A 20356-nucleotide genomic window follows, 5' to 3' on the forward strand; every position below is an offset into this window, starting at 1 on the left:
ACATATATCTAGCAAAAGGTCATCTACTTCTGAACTAAACATTTACCTCATAATCTATGACATTCACTTTGTTCAATTTCAGTCTATATATTAAAAATAGTAAGGCCTATAAGCAGAAAATGTCACAATTAATCATAAGCCCCATGTAATTCATATGAGCCCCAGTGTGACAGTTAGCTCAATCAAGAAGAATATGGACACCTATCATTATTCAAAACTCCAAACTTAAGAGAGGCTTTATATGTGAACAGTCTTCCCAGAATAAGCTCCTTGCCAAACTCATTAAAACAAGGTGCTCTGAGTGATAAAAACAAAACCCAACAGACTAAAACTTAGCAAATCAGGCAACTACTATACATTTTGAAAGAATGCTCACCAAATTCTAGTCCGTGCTGATACCTTAGCATCAGTTCTCTGACCACACTCAGCTTCTGGTTTTTATCCATAGTGTGGTACAGGCCGAGCAGCCTCGTCAGCTGCACGACACACAGATGCTGCTGCAGAGCTCTGATGTCCGCAGGCAGCGCCAGCTTCTCCTCGGTTGGTGTCGACAAAGGAACAACTCCAAGTAACTGATTAATAAACTGCAATGTAGGAAAAAAGCACCAATCTCAAAACAGAACTCATCTTTGGCAGGCTGTAATTAACAAATGCTGAAGTGATCTAGAAAAAGGCATTTTCTATCTACCAAAATTACTAAAACAAAAAAACTTCTAACAGCACACAATGCTGATAAAAGGCCAACGGAAATGGCATTCTCATTCACTGCTGGCCACAAGTCATCTCTCAATACCGGGTACTATACCACTGACAGATTAAAATAATTGTGAAAACGTTTCATAAATTATTCCACACAACATAATATAATGATACGGCAATGAAAAGCTTGATTAGGAAAGCTATAAAAAGAGATTACCAAAACAAACCTACAATTACAATTGATATACAAGTGAATTCTTACAGAAAATATTACATGTTGAGAGGAATAGTTATGTCATGTCAGTGGCCTTAAGTTGCTTCTTATTAAAGTTTTATTTTCAGATGCAGAGTCACATGCAGATTTAAGAAATAATCCAGAGAGATCCCAGGTACCCTTCTCATCCAGTTTCTCCTGATGCTAACACCTTGCATTAAAATGATTTTAGGAGAGCCTGGGTGGTTCAATGGTTAAGCGTCTGCCTTTGGGTCAGGTCATGATCCCAGGGTCCTGGGATCAAGCCCCATGTCAGACTCCCTGCTCAGTGGGGTGTCTGCTTCTCCCTCTCCCTCAGCTCTCTCTCTTAAACAAATACATAAAATCTTTAAAAAAAAAAAAAAAGTATTTTCTGAGGTGAGGGGTAAGGGGTGGGAGGATAGAAAAGGTTTGCAGTAGAATGAAACAGATGATCACCTCATGTTTTAGACTAACTGAAGAACAGTTTTATACTTTCATGGTTCTGTCAGATTGGGGTGAATTTAAAAAAAGATTAATTCTGAGAAAGTAAGCTGTGTAAGAAATCTCCATAAAATACATAAAATTTCGTAACAATACAAATTCTGAATAAACACTAAACTAAATCGGGGGGCAAGCACGTAAGGAGAGAAGTGGGATGTTGTAAATGAGATGATCATCCTTCCATGAAAGGGCTCCAACAGAGGAAGACTGTAACTGTAAAAATAAACTGTTATACAAATCTGTAATTTAGAAATACTGAGGTAAATCACAGAAGACACAGGTAGGAGCTGAACGCGATCTGCCTGTAGAGAGCCAGAAGCAGGGTGAAGGTGGCAAAGAGCTGCTACTGTCTTTCAAAAGAAGCCTTATAGTACCATTCAGCTTTTTCAACTTTATCCATGTAATTTTTTCATAAAAATAAAAATTAAAGAAAACCCCACTCATGCAGTCTCACATCTGTACCAATGTTGCTTCAATTTGTCTCCAAATGTATGAATTTTAATTATTATGATCAGATAATCATGTGCAACAAAGAAACTGCAGCCCCGGTCTTCATATTTTTGATTAAATGCCTATATAGCTTCTACTGCCGGCTGGTCCATTCTTGCAAGCTACTCTATATATTAGTGATGCTTATCATTAATGCCTTCTTCAAGGAATGCTAAAGAATCTTCCAGACAGGTTTTGTCATGAAACAATGCATTCATTCTTTATTCTAGCCTGTACCATTTTACTGCTATGCAAAAAGCTTCTTTATAAAACCTGTAATCATTTGTTTAGCTTAAAACCCCAGGGCAAAGGAAATCAAAAGATAAAAACATCACTCTGGGTGAGCCACTTCAGGATAATTGGATTCAGTGGCCTACCTGTAGGGGCTCGTCCCAGTTTAAAAGACTGGGACTATAGCTCTCAGCTTGAAATTTACTTAAATGGTTTGCAATCCTCTGACAAACACACTGCTGAAAGGCAGAATTTTTAGCTACTGAAGTCATCCTACATTTAAAAAGTTGTGGCAGCAAAATTACCCCCTCAATGAAAATTTATGTGGGTCTACAAAACTCATTCCAACAGCTTTAAATCCTTTGTTTCACAGAACAACGACTACCCACCACTGCTAGTATCCCAGCATTTCTAGAGGGTTCATCTCAATAGATTATTTACTCTATGAGGTCACATGAGATTAGTATGTTTCAAACATACTAATACAGTAGAGCTTATACTAGATATACATTAGCAAACCCTTATGAATCTCAGCTGAAGGCAATTAAGTGTCCCTTTAATGCAGCCTCATTAGTTGATGCTTCAACTTCTAAGATGGGAAGCAACGGAAGACATGATCAATTGTTCCAAATCTTAGCACTTAGTACATAATATCTGCAACAAATACTAACTGAAAAAATCTCTTCCACACAGTTCTAGATTCTGCTTAAATCGCTCTAGTAACATGAAACTCACACATTGTATTTTTAGAGAATCTAACTACTAGAAAGACCTTTTTTCCACTGGCCAAATTCTGTATTCCCTGTAACAACTTCCTGCGGATCCCAATTCTTATTCCCTTTTTGTACGGGAGCTTTTCAGTTATGAGAAAGGAAGGACTGTGTCCTCACCAGACCAAACCTCTCTTCCATTTCTCTCTCCTATGCTTTCAAGTCCTCCTACAACCCAGAACTCCTTTTCTGGATATCCTACAATTAATCTGGAAACTTCTAAAGCTTGACCTGAGCCCTGTAAACACAGCACTCCAAGAATAGTTTTACTAAACCAAAGTGAATGGTGACAGTCATTTCACAACCGAGAGATCATTGGCTACTTACCAGTTTGGGAAGGCACTGCTCCATCCCCCCTAGATACGTCACCCTCAAGACTGCCAAGTATCAAGCCTGGTGGACTGAACATAAAACCACCGAACAAATACTCCAGTAACCTCCACTATGGGGGCAACAGAAGGCACTCTGGAATAACAGGTGGTGGCAACCCTGTGATAGGAAGGCTTCGCTGCAACCTTCACTAATTACAGAGGTATTTATGAGTAAAACTGATCAAATCATGGACTTTCTTTTATACATGCCACTGTTTCTTTACATGGCACTCTACCCTACCCCACATACACTGTTCTTCCAACTGGTAGAGTACTCCACCTGCCCACTACCAGGGACACTCTGGACTAAACACTAAAAACTCATACTGTGGAACAGGGTATGAAGTTCCCAGCAACGGGTGAGCAATCTGACCCAGTACATTTTGCTGTGGATGAGGAGTCTAAAGATAAGCTTCCCCACTGCATTATGTAAGAAATTTACATTGGTTCATTTATAGCAAAAACTCCTAATATGTGACAACTAACTACAATGTGGTACACTGGATTAGATCACAGAACAGAAAAAGGACAGTAATAGGAAAACTGGGAAAATCTAAATAAAATCTAGGGGTTAGTTAAAAAGAGTGTGCCAGTGTCTTGTTTTGACAAATGTACCATGGTAATTTAAAATATTAACAAGCAAGGGTTAAGACTATAGTGTAACTTTCTGTACTATCTTTGTGACTTCTCTATAAATCTAAAATTATTCCAAAATAAGTGCATCAAAATGTAAAACCTTGCTCCGCAAAGGATCCTATTAAAGGATGAAAAGACAAGCAGAGACTGGGAGAAAATATGTGAAACCACGTATCTGACAAAGGAGCTGTATCTAGAATATCCAAATTCTCAAAACTCAACAGTAAAGAAACAAAAACGAACTATGAAGGGAGCAAAAGACAGAAACACATATTTCACTGAGAATATAAAGCTGGCAAATAAGCACATGAGAAGACGTTCAACACCATTAACCAAGAGGGAATTACACATTAAAACCACTATGTATCTGCCAGAATGGCTAAAATTAAAAACAGTGACAAGGGGCGCCTGGGTGGCTCAGTTGGTTAAGCAACTGCCTTCGTCTCAGGTCATGATCCTGGAGTCCTGGGATCGAGTCCCACATCGGACTCCCTGCTCGGTGGGGAGTCTGCTTCTCCCGCTGATCTCTCTCTCCTCTCATGCTCTCTCTCTCTCTAATAAATAAATAAAATCATTAAAAATTAAAAAAAAAAAAACAGTGACAGCACTAAATCCTGATGAAGATGCAGAGAAACTAGATCACTCATTTACTGCTAATAGGAATTTAAAATGGAATGGCAACTGTGAAAAAGTCTGGCCATTTCTTTAAAAAAAAAAAAACTAAACAAGCAGCTATCATTACACTACTGGGCATTTTTTTCATAGAAACGAAGACACAAGTTCACACAAAAAGAGCCCCACACAAATGTCCACAGCAGCTCTATATGTAACAGCCAAAAACAGGAAACTGGATGTCTTTCAACAGTTTATAAAGAAACGGTGGCACATCCATATGACAGAATACTATTCAGCAATACAAAAGAATGAACTATTGAAACATTAACATGGATGAAACTCCAGAGAATTATGCTGAGGGAGGAAAAAAGTCAATCTCAGAAAGTTACACATACTATGGCTCTATTACATAACATTCTTAAAATGACAAAATTACAGAAATAGAAATCATATTAATGATTGCCAGGGGACAGAGAGACAGGGAAAGGGGAAGGTGCAGGGAAATGGCGGCAGGTAAAAAGGGGTAGCGCGTGGGATCCTGGTGGTGGAACTGTTCTGTATCTTGACACTGGCAGAGGTCACTGAGTCCACGTGCAATACACTGCACTAAATACACATTAATGTACCACACGTATACACCCAGATGTAAAACTGCTGAAATCTCCACAAGGTCAGTGAATTGTATCAATGTCAATTTCCTAATTATGATATTATACTATAGTTAGGCAAGACGTTACCAGTGGGGCAAAATGGGAATGGGCTATAAAGCTCTCTGTATTATTTCTCTTACAACTGCATGTACATCTATAATTATCTTAAAGCAAAACAAAACAAAAACACACCATAAAACAAAAAGACAATCCAATTATCCATCAGAGGCTTATTCTCTTCATGGCTAAATTTAACAAGAAATCATCTCTTAATCTGTTAGCACCTGGAGTCCTTGGCTTGCTAGAGCAGTTACCTTGGCATCTCGTGTTCACCACTCACACACAGATTCGACCTAGTTACAAGTAATACAGGTACCCAACAGAATTCTGAACTGTACTTACTTTTGTACACTGTGTAGCAGGTAGCAGGTCAACAAACACCTTGAGGTCTGTAAAACAACAAGGTTTATCCCCAAACCTTTTAAAATACTGGAACATTAATTCTTCTGGATCACCTAAGAGAGTGAGAGAAAAAGAAATCACTATATTTGCTTCTGCAAATTTAAGAGGTCTGATTTGAAAAATATTTTTTTTTTCATTTCTTTTATTTAATTTAAAAATTTTATTTATTTGACAGACAGAGATCACAAGTAGGCAGAGAGGCAGGCAGAGAGAGTAGAGGAAACAGGCTCCTTGCTGAGCAGAGAGCCCGACGCAGGGCTCGATCCCAGGACCCTGGGATCATGACCTGAGCCAAAGGCAGAGGCTTTAACCCACTGAGCCACCCAGGCATCCCCAAAAATATTTATTTCAATTAAAATTTTGCTTGATGGGGCACCTGGGTGGCTCAGTCAGTTAAGCATCCGCCTTCAACCCAGGTCATGATCTCGGGGTCTTGGGATCAAGCCCTCCATCAGGCTCCTGATCAATGGATACTTTGCTTTTCCCTCTGCCCCATCCCCAGCTCATGCTCTCTCTGTCTCTCTCTCAAATAAATAAATAAAAACTTAAAAAAAATAAATATAATTTTGCTTGAATACTTGAATGAGAATGACAATGAGGGCTGCAGGATGGCTTACCCGTTTAAACATGTATTTTAAAAAGGAGCTGAATCTTACAATCTCAACTAGTTTACTTGTTATTACACTTGGGAAATGTGACACTTTTCACTAATTAAAGTTTAAATACCTAAAAAGTTTTCATTAAAATTTAAATAAAGACTGAAGTTTATATACAAACATTGAACAAACATGCTTCTTTCCACAGTTCTTTGAAGTACTAAATGTTTCACATGCACAACACAAGAGAAAATGGGAAGAGTACAAGCCAGTAACTCCCAACAAGATCACTCACTGTGGAAAATTTAAACATGGATCTACAGAAGCTACCAGTGCCTTTTATTTTTCCTCAAATTAAAAACACAATTAAAGGGGTGCCTGGGTGGCTCAGTGGTTAAGCCTCTGCCTTCAGCTCAGGTCATGATCTCAGGGTCCTGGGATCAAGTCCCACATCGGGCTCTCTGCTCTGCAGGGAGCCTGCTTCCTCCTCTCTCTCTGCCTGCCTCTCTGCTTACTTGTGATCTCTCTCTGTCAAATAAATTAAAAAAAAAAAAAAAAAACCTTGGGACGCCTGGGTGGCTCAGTTGGTTGGACAACTGCCTTCGGCTCAGGTCATGATCCTGGAGTCCCGGGATCGAGTCCCGCATCGGGCTCCCAGCTCCACGGGGAGTCTGCTTCTCTCTCTGACCTTCTCCTAGCTCATGCTCTCTCTCACTGTCTCTCTCTCAAATAAATTAAAAAAAAAAAAAAAAAATCTTAAAAAAAAAAAAAAACCTTAAAAAAAAAAACCACACAATTAAAAACAAAAATTTTTAAAAAAATTAAAAACAAAAAATAAAATAATTAAAAAAATGTTCTCAAATTAAACCAGAGTTTCTGTAAGATTTTAGGTCTTGGTTTCTGTCCACATTTCAGAGAACTAAAGTCCATGGCTTTGATCAGATTCTCAAAGGACGCTGATCCAAGACACTAAGAATCACTTACTGATCTGCATAAAAAAAGTTTTGTGGGGGCGCCTGGGTGGCTCAGTTGGTTAAGTGTCTGCCTTCGGCTCAGGTCATGATCCCAAGGTCCTGGGAGCCCTATGTTGGGCTCCCGGCTCAGCGGGGAGTCTGCTTCTTCCTCTGCCCTTCACCCCACTCATGCTCTCTCTCAAATAAATAAAATCTTAAAAAAAAAAAAAAAAAATTTGTGGAGGGGTGCCTGACTGGTTCAGTCCATACAGCATGTAAATCTTGATCCTGGGGTTGTGAGTTCAAGCCCCATGTTGCAGGCAGGGCTTACTTCAAAACAAACAAAAACAAAAACAAAAACAAAAAAAACAATGGTGGCAACTAGGTAAACACAAATCTCTCTTATGCAAGGTGGAAAGAAGAGAAAGACGTAAGATGGACACAGCAAGTGCCAACACAGATCCAAATACTTTTTTTTTTTTAAAAAAAGTCTCAGGACCCTGAGATCATGACCTGAGCCGAAGGCAGAGGCTTAACCCACTGAGCCACTCAGGTGCCCCTAGATCCAAATACTTTTATATCTAACTTTGGAAAGAATGGAATCTATGTTAACATTTGCTGGGGATCAGCTAAGGATCAAACAAAAATTTTCATTGGCAATTCTGTGAGACAAGGTTCCTGAAGTAGACCTAAAGAAGTCAACATGGAGTTCAAAACTGGTTGTGAAAACTCTAGGAAGGGAATGAGAGAAGCCCACAGTTAATTTTAGAATAAGCTGCAAAGCATGCCTGGGTGGCTCAGTTGGTTAAGCAACTGTCTTTGGGCTCAGGTCAGGATCCCGGAGTCCCAGGATTGAGTCCCACATTGGGCTCCCAGCTCCATGAGGAGTCTGCTTCTCCCTCTGACCTTCTCACCTCTCATGCTCTCTCTCACTGTCTCTCTCTCAAATAAATAAAATCTTAAAAAATAGTAATAATAATAAGCTGCAAAGAGCATTAATTAGATGATTAAAATGAGATGATCTAAGATACTGGAGTATCTTTAGATACTGGAAGTGCTCATCATCTCAGGACAACTGGTGCCAAAAAGCAGCCTCTTTTAATGAGAACCAAATTTTCATAACGATAAGTGGGGGGGGGGGTCCTTTGGAGCTTTATCTTAAAAAAATAAAAAAGAAAGTTTATTATCTTAAACTTAAAATTTAGGCTATAACTAAACCATAAGCTAATTCTTAGTATGAGCAAAGAATTACCGCTTTTTGAGGGGAACGGTGCCATTTTCCAACAAAACTGTGAATTAGAATATGACATCCATCATTTTCAAAAAAACATCTAAGGGGTTCCTCAATTTTCCTGAAGGCCTCTCTTCATGCTTTATTATCTGAATCATGTTTTCCTCCTATCCTGTCATTGTCCTTATAAATTTTCTCTTAACTGTTAATTGTTCTAACTCTGCCAGATGTTCTTTCATGAATGGTTTTGTGAGTGCTTGAAGCAGATTTTCAAGAAACCTTTCATCCGCTTCATGAAATCTTGAAACTTTTTTTTACAAAATTGGCTATTATACTGTGAAATTGATTTTGACATTAATGTTGAGTCAAAAAAGAATGCCTCATAAAGACGCTGGCGAAAAAGGAAGAGATGCTAATGTCGAGTTGAAGACATGATTGAGAGATAACGGTACAGTAATCTATTCATGAGTAAATATTTTCAGGTTATGAAGATATTTGCTTCCCAAGCATGACTTTATCATCACAGACCTCAGAGAATGAAAACTGCACTTGGGTATGGAGGGCATCCCTGTATCTTCTCCAAAGTTCCCAAATCATATTAAGGGTTCTTACCCAGTTTGTACTCATCATTAAAACCTTGACGTCTTAAACGTCTAATCAGTTCAAGTTTAGCAAGATGTGGTCCTCGGAGATGGCGGGAACTTTTAGATTCTTCTGTTATCCGATCTTCTATAAACTTCACAGCTTCTTCTGCAGAATAATGCACTTCTCCTTCTAAAGAGCTAGGTATAAACACACATGGAAAAAGGTATTTTGTACCTCTACTGTCCATCCTAAAACTTAAAAGTGAAGTCAAATTGACTTCAAGAAACAAATTAAAAAATAAAAATCACTCTGATTTATAAAATAGTAAGGGAGTAAAAGAGAACTATGAGCACATTCTGATAACTAACATGGCAAAGGATCACTCCCAATTCTGGCATCTGATTACTGAACTGTGACTAGTTACCTCTACCTCTTTCTTTAAAATAAGAATGGAGGGGCGCCTGGGTGGCTCAGTGGCTTAAGCCTCTGCCTTCGGCTCGGGTCATGATCTCAGGGTCCTGGGATCAAGCCCCACATTGGGCTCTCCGCTCAGCGGGGAGCCTGCTTCTCCCTCTCTGTCAAATAAATAAATAAAACCTTTTAAAAAAAGAAAAAGAAAAAGAAAGAATGGATAACTTTATATATATAAAATATTGCCTGATAAAAAAAATTTTTAAGTAAACTTTACTTTATTGCTTTAAGAATGAAGGCTGAGAAAAATTAGATCACTCAGTTAATATTACAAAGTAAGAATCAGCTCATCACCACCTTAAATCCTTACTTTTTAAAAAGATCCCATTTATGTTTGTGTTTTTGTCTAGAATAGCAAAGGAAAAAAAAAAAAAGGAAACCAGCAACAATCCAAGTGTTCATCAGTCCATCAATGGGAAACAGGTTAAATGAATTACATCTCTAAAGTGGAGTTCTCTTAAGTCACTAAAAAGAATGAAACGAATCTATATATACCATATATGGAAGATGCCCAAGATATATTTTAAGGGAGAAAATACCAAGTTGCAAACCATTATGTCTAATATAACTGCATTTTTATGTTAAATAATGAGAATAATTACATTAGTATGTTGACAAAATAAATCTGGAAGAAAGGACTCTAAACTGCCATCAAGAGTTATCTCTGGGGGCACCGGGCTGGCTCAGCTGGCAGGGCATGCGACTTGATCTTGGGCTCAGAAGTCATGAGTTCAAGCCCCACACTGGGTGTAGAACTTACTTAAAAAAAAAAAAAAAAATTATCTCTGAGTCAGTTATATCTCAACAAAAGTGGGGAAAAAATGTTATTTCTGGGGTGATAAGATATTTAGGAACACTTTCTACACCATACATTTCTGCACTTAGTTTTAAGATTTCTCACAATGAACACATTTATTTTGTAATTGTAAAAAAATGAAATATCTTACTTTGAAAGGAACACACTACTGAGACCAAAAAAAGAATTCTATTAGGCTTCCAATGACATCATTTTGCTACAGCATGCTAAAAAGTGCCACTGTAATTCAGGAAAGGAGTCAACTTACTGTTCACCTTCAGGAGGAGGAGTCCAGGCCTCTTCAATCAGTCGAAAGACAGAATCGAAATAAGTCAGATAGAACTGCCAGTCATCTGAGCTAAAATCAGATTGAATGGTGCACACAGGATTAAACCCAAGTTGTGACAAGTCTGCCCTAGGAACCATGATACTCAATTTATTTTCTAGGTTACATTTTAGTCTTTACTAGGAGAACCCCAACCCTCCCTCTGAGTTTCCTCTGCCACCCGAAAAGGGAATTTGAGAGGCATGTTCAAAGTAAAAAACTTTTAGGAAAAAGTTATTTCCTTCAATGAAATAAACAGGTCCAGAAAACTAATATTCTTAACAAAAAACTCCCATGTTAGTACTTCCTCAAAATGGGCAGCCGGTGGCAGTGGGGGGGGGGGGGGAACGACACAACACACATGTTTCTTTTAGACCAATACTGAATTTAACAAATTAATGGTTTTTAGCATTCATTCTGAAGACGTAATACTTCGCACTCTGATGGCTTAAGTTCCATTATACCCCTTTACTGAAAGATAAAGTTTCATCAAAAAACTTTTAAAAATACCTAGGCCACATTACTGCAAGATTTATGCTCAGGAAATATAAAAGACAACAGATTAAAAAAAAAAAATTCAGTAGTGACACCTAAGAGCCCCACTCCAGTCTCATGGCCCAGAGAGAACCATCTACTCACTTTTTCAGTAAGAGGCGCCTGGAAAGGGCATTGCACTCTGGCCACCTGCTCAGCTTCTTATACATAGCCATGCACTTATTTTCCCGACTCTGAATCTCACTTGTCAACTTCTCTACAATTAAAAATTATTAAAAAAAAAAAATAAAAATTGGTAAGCTGGTTTCATTTTTCCTCAGAAAGCAGAATAAAGTCCAAACACAAGAAGGAAAATGTCACATTTTCTTACTCCCTCTCTTAGAAAATGGGACCACTAGTAGATACAAACTATTATCTTATTAAAGATTATTTTCCTGAAAAGAAAAAAATAAATTTCTGATACTAAACTTTTATAATCATTTTTCCTATAAACTACAAGGATCCAGAATGTACTGAGTTGAGGATCTAATACATGGGATACACTTATAAAACCCCAAAAGCATTTAGGAACTAGTATATTTGGTCCATAGACAGACTTCCCATCTATACAAACAGTTCCAAAACATTAAATGAGCTTGGACTGGAATGGGATGAGCCAGGTGAGAAGTTAGGAGCAATACGAAAATGAACAGAGATGAATCAAACACCTTCCCAACAGCTAGGAACAGAAAAACTATGACTACTATTTCTGACCAAATGAGATTTACCCCGACCTTTCAAAACAGCTTAGCAATTTACGGATACCAACAACCACATTATGAATTTCCTACAGATAATCTTCATTTTAACTATCCTAAACTATAATCCAGCTGGGTAAAAACAGAAAGGCTGACTTCACCCATCTGCGAGGAGGCTGAAATTAAAGAATTAAAGATAAGCAACATTAAAACAATAAATACATAAAATCTTAAAAAAAAAAAAAAAAAGCGGGGGGTGGTACCTAAGTGGCTCAATTGGTTAAGCACCCTCAGGGTCCTGGGATCAGCCCATGGGGTCAGGCTTCCCGCTCAGTACGGAGTCTGCTTCTCCCTCTCCCTCTGCCCCTTCCCTTGTCCCCCAACTCATTACCTCCTAATTAAAAATTACCTCCTAATTTTCCTCTGATAACATCCAAGGCTTCCTGGTACTTTCCCAAACGTTCCAAGATCATATAATAAAGTTCAACCTTACAAAAGAAACAAATAAGAAATGCAACAATCAAAACTTTTCAACAAGAACAATCGTTTGCATGCTTTTAAAAAGTTATCTAGGGGCATCTAGGTGGCTCGGACAGTTAAATGTCGGACTCCTGGTATCAGCTCAGGTCTTGACATCAAGGTCATGAAGTCAAGCCCTGCCTTGGACTCCATTGTGGGTGTAGAGCCTACTTAAAAAAACTAAATTCTAATTTAATTTAATTTTTAAAATATCAAGAGAAAAGAACACTATCTTCAAATGAGATGAAATCAGCAGTAAGAATGTTCATTATACTTAAGCCTAAAACTTCCTATTTATACAAAAGACAAGAATGAGGACCCAGCTCTCTCTGGAGTAAGACAGCAGTTTATAATACTGTAATACTATAATACATAATATTGTAGCAATATCAAACGCATGCGAATACAAAAGTAGGGCTTTTGTAGGACTTCCATTACTCACTTCAGCCTCGGCCTCTATCTTGTCTTCTTTCACCATTTTTTCTACCATTCTTTCAGCAAGGGGCAAAAACATCGTTTTTGAGAGGTTTTCATCCTGTGCCGATATAGACTATAGGAGAAAAAATAAATGTTTCATTCTAATTTCTCCCCCGCTTGCACTATTTATATTACCAGGCAGACCATTACCGTGACCCCAGCACATAATTATCAGTCCAGCCCGTCAAATATTAGACCTAATTTGAACTTGCCACGAAGACACATTAGAGTGGTTTGCCTTAGAAGAGATTTGTTAAAGATTCATTATTCTATACATTTTTGACAAACTGGATTTCCACCATAACTTTTAAATGGCCTATATAAACTAAAATAAACTTTTAAATGGCCTAACTTTTAAATAGGTTATTCATACATTTTTCTAGAACTATGTTAAGAGGGCGTATACCTATAATGCTCATTATATGTAAAGGGTATCATCAGGTGTTTGAAGAGAAAAGCCCTTCAGATGTCCTTTTGAGATGCTCACATATTGGAGGGAAAAGGCCAATACCTTCCATTTATACAGCCTAGTATTAACTAGTTTTGAAAATTAAGATTATCTTAGATTGATAATTAAAATCAAGGCATATTAATAATTTTAACATTGCCTGAGATTCTGCTCAGAGCTCAGTAGCTCAAGGTAGCTATCATGCTTATTTCGTAGCTAAACGAAGAGATTCCCCAACAACTAAGACATGTCCTGAATCCAGTATATGAACACAAACCTGTCTGCACCCAGAGCCTCTCTGACTTAACTGCTACATTTTAACTCTTTCCTTCCCATCTTCTCTTACACACTATCTCCTTTTTGGTCCTGACAGTAGCTCTGGGAGATAAGGATCTCTATTCTGCAGAAGAGCAAACTGAGGTTCAAAAACCAGAATTGGTAAAACAAGGCCATCCAGTTCAATAACATGTTCACTAAACCCTATTGTCTTAAAGAAAAACCTCAAGCAAAATATCAAATATTTCGAGGCTCATACTTAATCAAATAACCCAGTAATGGATCTAAGATTCAGGGGAAATACAGTCTGTGCTACACAAAAATAAACCGATATACCAACTCATGAGGAATAAATACCAAACCCCCCAACTCACAAAGTCAACTGACAGTATGTAAAGTCCCTGTTTGACACATGATACAACACATTACCCAAGCTGTTCAGAAGACAAGGACAAATAACTATATACAAAAATAAAAACAAATCTCAATCCCATTCTAAATGCCATACTCACTTGCATAATTAAGCTCATCACAGACCAAAAGTAATAAGGGTTTTTGGGGACAATTTTATATAGAGCCATGCCAGCCTGAAAGACAGAGAGCCATAAATACTTAATTTAGAAAACATCATACAGAGGGCAATTAAAGATCTAGATAGTTACTTTAAGTGCCTAGTGGCTTGATGGATATTCTCTATGGATACCAATACAGGTAATCACAAAGGTGAATTTTTATATCATCAGGAATATTTCACCTTTTGAACCAGATTTCTTCAAATTAAAGGCCATTATTTTTGGAAAGCACAGTAATCCAATATGGTTCTGACAGACTACCAACAAACACAATTTGGCTTATGAATGTACACCAACAAACTTACCTAAAAATACTGTACTAACCAGTTAGAGTAAAACAAATAAAAAAATCCAGACAGTATATTTATACTTAAAATCAGAAAACTTAACTCTGACATTATTAAAAAAATAATAATTCCTAGGTTAGGAAAACAATCAGGTTCTTTCAAAATACCATTAACTAGAACTGAACCCTTTCTTTGTGAAATGTATAATATGAAATACTTAAAAGCAGGGACATGGCAACAAGGAATAAAATAGATCTATTCATGTATAACTGAGAATCTGCCCATAATTAGCCAATTAGTAATCAATTCTAAGAACTCAGCTAATTGTCACTGTTACCATTTTTTTTAATCTTTTGCCTATCTTCAATCCACTTGAAAAATTACACGGAGTCCCTATTAAGTGGAAGGAAATGTCTATTAATACCTGCCCATGATACAAAGATTGAGTCCTGGTCCCAAACATACTTAAAAGCTAGGGAAAGTGATAAGACAAATATTCAAATGACTAAAATAATACTTGGCAAAAAAATAAACATCCTATACAAAAATACAATGCTTTTTTGTCTCCAAAAAAGGCATGGTTAAGTTTGTTTATTCCTTTCTTTTTCTTTCTTTAAAGGAAAGTAGGGAAGGGAATTTAATCATAAAGTCTTCTTCAAAGTAGCCGTCTTTCACATGAACCTTGAAGCTCAAACAGAATGTCTATAGGCAAAGATGGGGTTAAGGATACATGTACACAAATACAAACATTTGGGGTGAGCGGCTAAATAAGTGAATCAATTCCAGGTAGAAGCAAAACGAATCTGAACAAAAATATTAAAGAAAGAAAAGACATGTTGACAAGAAAAAATGGGATGTTTGGCTATAAATAAGGATTAAGAGGACTGGTGGGGGAAAAGGGCCAAAGGGTAACAGATAACCTGGTTGTGAAGCACTCAAAAAGGAGTCTGTTATATAGAGTAAGGGAGTGACATGTACACATCTATATTCTTCTAGAAAGAGTATTTTAGCTGTACCATGAAGGAAAAAAATAGGAGATGAGGCAATGAGGAACTAAACCAGGATGAGGTAGATCAAACAGCAAAGAGACCTCAAAGACACTGTAGAGAAAGAGTCAAGATGACTTAGAGACAAAATGGACAATACAGAATAAGGAGAGTGTAAAGGGCACCTGGGGGTGGGGTGGGGGTCAGTTGGTTAAGCATCTGCCTTTGGCTCAGGTCATGATCTCAAGGTCCTGGGATGGAGCCCTGCCTAAGGCACCCTGCTGAGTGGACAGTCTGCTTCTCCCCCTGCCTCTGTACCTCCCCCTGCTCATGCTCTCTCCTGCTTTCCCTCTCTCTCTCACAAATAAAATCTTAAAAAAAAAAAAAAAAAGAATAAAGAAAAAAAGGAGAGTCTAAGATGGCTTAAGGTCCCTGCTTCTAACACCAAACCCTGGAGGAATAGAATGAAAAGTGCTAGAAAACCAATTTTACTTGATCATCTGGGGAAAGAAAACATTTTTATAATGACATATAGAAATTAAAAAGGAGAATATAAAATTAATATGAACTTTTCATACAAAAAAAAAAAGACAAAAATTTCATGCCTGCACCCTATACTATGTTGCAAACACTGATACTCTGCTGATACAGAAAACTTCTGAAGACACATAAGTTTAAAAAACATGGCTGTGAGGGGCACGTGGGTGGCTCAGTTGGTTAAGCCACTGCCTTCAGCTCAGGTCATGATTCCGGAGTCCTGAGATCCAACCCTGTATTTGGCTTCCCCTGCTCTGCAGGGAGTCTGCTTCTCCCTCTCCCTCTGCCTCTCACCCTGCTTGTGCTCTCTCTCTCTGTCAAATAAATAAATAAAATCTTAAAAAAAATAATAAAGGGGCACTTGGGTGGCTCAGTGGGTTAAAGCCTCTTGCCTTCGGCTCAGGTCATGATCCCAGGGTCCTGGGATCAAGCCCCGCATTGGGCTCTCTGTTTGGCCAGGAGCCTGCTTCCTCCTCTCTCTCTCTCTCTCTGCCCCTCTGCCTACTTGTAATCTCTATCAAATAAATAAATAAATAAATAAAATCTTTTTTTAAAATAAAACTAAAAAATAAAAAACACTACCGTGAACTGGAGACTCAATACAGGAATGTCAAAAAACAAATGAACGAAGGAATGTCATTTATAGAAAAAGAAAAGTCCAATCACCTTTGAACCCATAGCAAATCTTCATTCAAGATGATTTTAAGGGGCGGCTGGGTTAAGCCTCTGCCTTCGGCTCAGGTCATGATCTCAGGGTCCTGGGATCAAGCCCTGCATCAGGGCCTCTGCTCAGCGGAGAGCCTGCTTCCCCCTCTCTCTCTGCCTGCCTCTCTGCCTATTTGTGATCTCTCTCTCTCTCTATCTGTCAAATAAATAAATAAAATATTTAAAAAGAAAAAAAAAAAAAGATGATTTTAAATATTACCTGCCAGGGATGTCATTTGGGACAGCAGAAATCCTTAAGTTTCCTGATTCCCTGGCTTCCCTCTCTTTTTTACCTCCACAAGTTAATGCAAATCATTCATTTATCAAAAATTTATTGTGTAGATGCTATTCTAGGCACTGAGGATTCCACAGTGAACAAAACAGAAATGCTCACCCTCAAGAAACATGATATTTAATTTGTAAACTACTTTCTACCCAGACTGACATACCACTTACGCAAAATAAACATACACAAAAACTAAGAAACTCTAACTATCCAAGCAGCAAAAGAGGTAAAACAAAAATAAGACATTTCATTCTGAAACATTTAACACCAGAATGCTCCATTCTTCCAATATATTAGCATGGAATAATGTAAAACAAGCTATCACAGAGTGCCTGGGTGGCTCACTTGGTTAAGTGTCTGCCTTTGGCTCAAGTCATAATCCCAGAGTCCTATGATCGAGCCACATGTCATCAAGCCCCATGTCTCACTGCTCTGAGGAGTCTGCTGCTCCCTCTCCGTCTTCCCCTCCCCCGATCCACTTCTCTCTCTTGCTCACTCTCTCTCTCTCTCAAATAAATAAATCTTTAAAACAAACAACAAAAAAACAAGCTACAGCTACAACATATTAAGGATTAATGACTATTAAGCCACATCAAAGCAGTGGCTCCAAAGAGCAGGATGCAAAAGTATACGTGTATCTCTGCCAACATGTAAAGTTCAACTGTTTAAAAAAAAAAAAGTTGTTCAAGTGGCAGATTATTTTCTCCTTCGTTCAAAATTTACCCTAATATTGTCATTGTACATACTTGTCCTTTTTGTTATTTTATTGCATGTATATATAATAAACATGTTCAAAAGTGTGTTTTGTGGGATCATAAAATTAACATATACTTTAAAAAAAAAGAAATTAAGAGAAAGAAAAGTATCATAGGCCTATATCCTGGTAACATTTTGGTACGTTCCCTTAGAGATATAAGACAGAGACATAGTACTATTTGAGGGGAAGTGGGGTGTTGCATTTTATTCTACCATGTGAATGAAGCTTAATTCCTTTAACTCTACCTGTATTAATGGACATTTAATATATTTTACTTAAAACATATTCCTAGAAGTAAAAATATTTTAGTATATGTGCTGCCGAAGCAAGCACAGAAGTAAAAATGATATTAAAGATTTACATACATACATGTTACTGTTGCCAATTTAAAAATATATACTCATTTTACATTAAAAGAAAAATTATAATCTCTGCATATTTTTCCTGAGAATAAAATCCATCAGAAAATAAAACACCTTCAAAAAATTTTATTTGGGGAAAAAAAAATCTTGTAATTTAAAAACTTTTATAAACAAAGATTAATTTTAAGGAGAAAGGATTTATATCAATATAGTACCTTCCATGCTCCCTAATTTATCTACTGTGATAGTTTGATATTTCAAGTAAAGAATAAGACAAAACAAAAACACAAGTAAGAAAGCCTTGCTTTCAGAAAAAATCATAACCACAAACAAAGCCATTTCTAAAAAAATACTAGTTTGACATCATAACCCTTTATGGGCTTAACAGTCTCACTTCTCTGGGATGTTGACTTTACCCACCCACTAGTCCAAATGGACTTCTTCACATACATCTAAATACATGGAACATCAAAAATGTGCTAACTGGAGAATAAGCTACCTCTGGCGAAAAAGATAAATATCCAAAGAGTGGGGAATTTTCCCCAGTGGATTTAAAAATCTTAACAGGCTACAAGGAGTTAAATTTACAAAGTAGATGCAAACTTTAATCCTTCTATAGTCTGTTCATTTTTTGTTCTGGGATTTCTGCTCATTTTCTGAAAATACAACAGCAATCTCATGCACCGGGACAATTTGAGGCCAACTTACCAGAACCAAAGAAAACATACCACCAGGACACCAAAGAACAACCAGATTTCCCCCAAATAAAACAAAGAACCTGAATATAGTTCATCTTTAAAACACACAAAGGAAAAAAAAAAAAAAAAAACCCACACACAAAGAAAGTATCTGCCTGATTTCCACAAACACAGATTCAGCTCTACACACAGATGCAAACATCCACATACATGCACACACATTCCTACAATTAAGTCGAATTTAAGGAGACTTGTATCTAATGGCAAATCCCACAATCCTGGAGGTTTGGAATCAAGTTACCTGTTGCATTTTCTTATATTCGCCCACTCTGGCATAAGCCATGAAGAGGTGAGAGTGATACTCCTCACTATTGGGAACTTTCTTCACAGCTGCTTCATAGAGTTTTGTAACTAACTCCGCTAGGATAAAGAGAAATAGGATATTCTTTAATTATTGAAGTATACCTTAAATCTTAATAGCATTTAATTTTTTCCCCCTTTGGAGGAAATAGATGTCTCTTGTCACTAAGGAAGAAGAAAGTATTTGTTTTGCCTCATCTGATCATTACTCTTCTCTTGGTTGGGTGTTAGTTGATGAAGCATGAAATAGCTCAGGCCTCCCAACACATTTACAATATAAATAAGACCCCTCAGGATTCAGCCTGTCTCCTTCGTACTTATTTCCCGCAGCACTTAGTGTTCCAGCACGCTGAACAACCCCCTCTGCTGTATCATACCTCCCCACGCCTTTACTCTGTTCCCTCTGCCTGGATTCTCCTTTCCTCTCTTTTCTACTTAGTGAACATCATCCAAGACCAAGACCCAGCTCAAATGTTATCCTCACTGAAAGGAACTGTGAAAAGTTCAAATGTAATCCTTCCCTGAACACCGTCTCTGCACCTCCATCCAGTCTGATCACAGCTTCCTTCTGCCATCTTTAAATTTTGTAAATAAGTCTCTTAAAACATTTATTAACACATAATGTAGAATACAGTCCTCTCATGAATTTCCTTATTTTTTTAATTGAGCTCTACATCCAATGTGGGGCTTGAACCCACGACCCTGAGGATCAAGAGTCACATGCTCTACTGACTGAGCCAACCAGTTACCCATGAATTTCCCCTTATAGACTGTGAGTAACACAGGGGCAGAGAGACCCCCTTTCATCTTTGACTTGGATACAATACTTTTCACAGAGAAACATTCAGTATTTGTGAAATAAATGATTTTTTAAAAAACGGGGAGAAACCGTATCTCTAAATCAACATAATCCCTAAATAGATATAATCCCCAACTCTTAAGTTCTGTCTTTTTAAAAATTAAAAACAAGGGGCACCTGGGTAGCTCAGTCAGTTAAGTGTCTGCCTTCAGCTCAGGTCGTGATCCCAGAATCCTGGTATCAAGCCCCACATTAGGCACCCTGCTCAACGGGAAGTCTGCTTCTCCCTCTCCCCCCTCCCCTTGTGCTCGCGTGCACGCTCTCTCTCTCAAATAAAATCTTTTAAAAAAATGAATAACAAAACTATAAAGTAACATTTCTATCTACTAGGTTAGCAAAATTTTATTTTTACCAGCTTTATTGAGGAATAACTAACAAA

The 20356-nt window shown here is 37.6% G+C and overlaps 1 protein-coding gene across 1 annotated transcript in view; it reads right to left on the bottom strand.

Annotated features, from left to right (window-relative positions):
• Positions 1 to 20356, bottom strand: part of NAA25 (N-alpha-acetyltransferase 25, NatB auxiliary subunit) — a 69874-nt gene that overhangs the window by 34527 nt on the left and 14991 nt on the right. Inside the window, exons 4-12 of the mRNA XM_047698335.1 lie at positions 19060 to 19178; positions 14081 to 14155; positions 12810 to 12917; positions 12258 to 12336; positions 11256 to 11367; positions 10560 to 10649; positions 9052 to 9221; positions 5600 to 5712; positions 377 to 584 (exon numbers count right to left, since the gene is read on the bottom strand). Coding sequence (XP_047554291.1) covers positions 377 to 584; positions 5600 to 5712; positions 9052 to 9221; positions 10560 to 10649; positions 11256 to 11367; positions 12258 to 12336; positions 12810 to 12917; positions 14081 to 14155; positions 19060 to 19178 — 1074 coding nt within the window. The remainder of the gene's footprint in view (positions 1 to 376; positions 585 to 5599; positions 5713 to 9051; positions 9222 to 10559; positions 10650 to 11255; positions 11368 to 12257; positions 12337 to 12809; positions 12918 to 14080; positions 14156 to 19059; positions 19179 to 20356) is intronic.

This window comes from Lutra lutra, chromosome 12 (assembly GCF_902655055.1).
Source record: "Lutra lutra chromosome 12, mLutLut1.2, whole genome shotgun sequence".
NCBI lineage: Eukaryota > Metazoa > Chordata > Mammalia > Carnivora > Mustelidae > Lutra > Lutra lutra.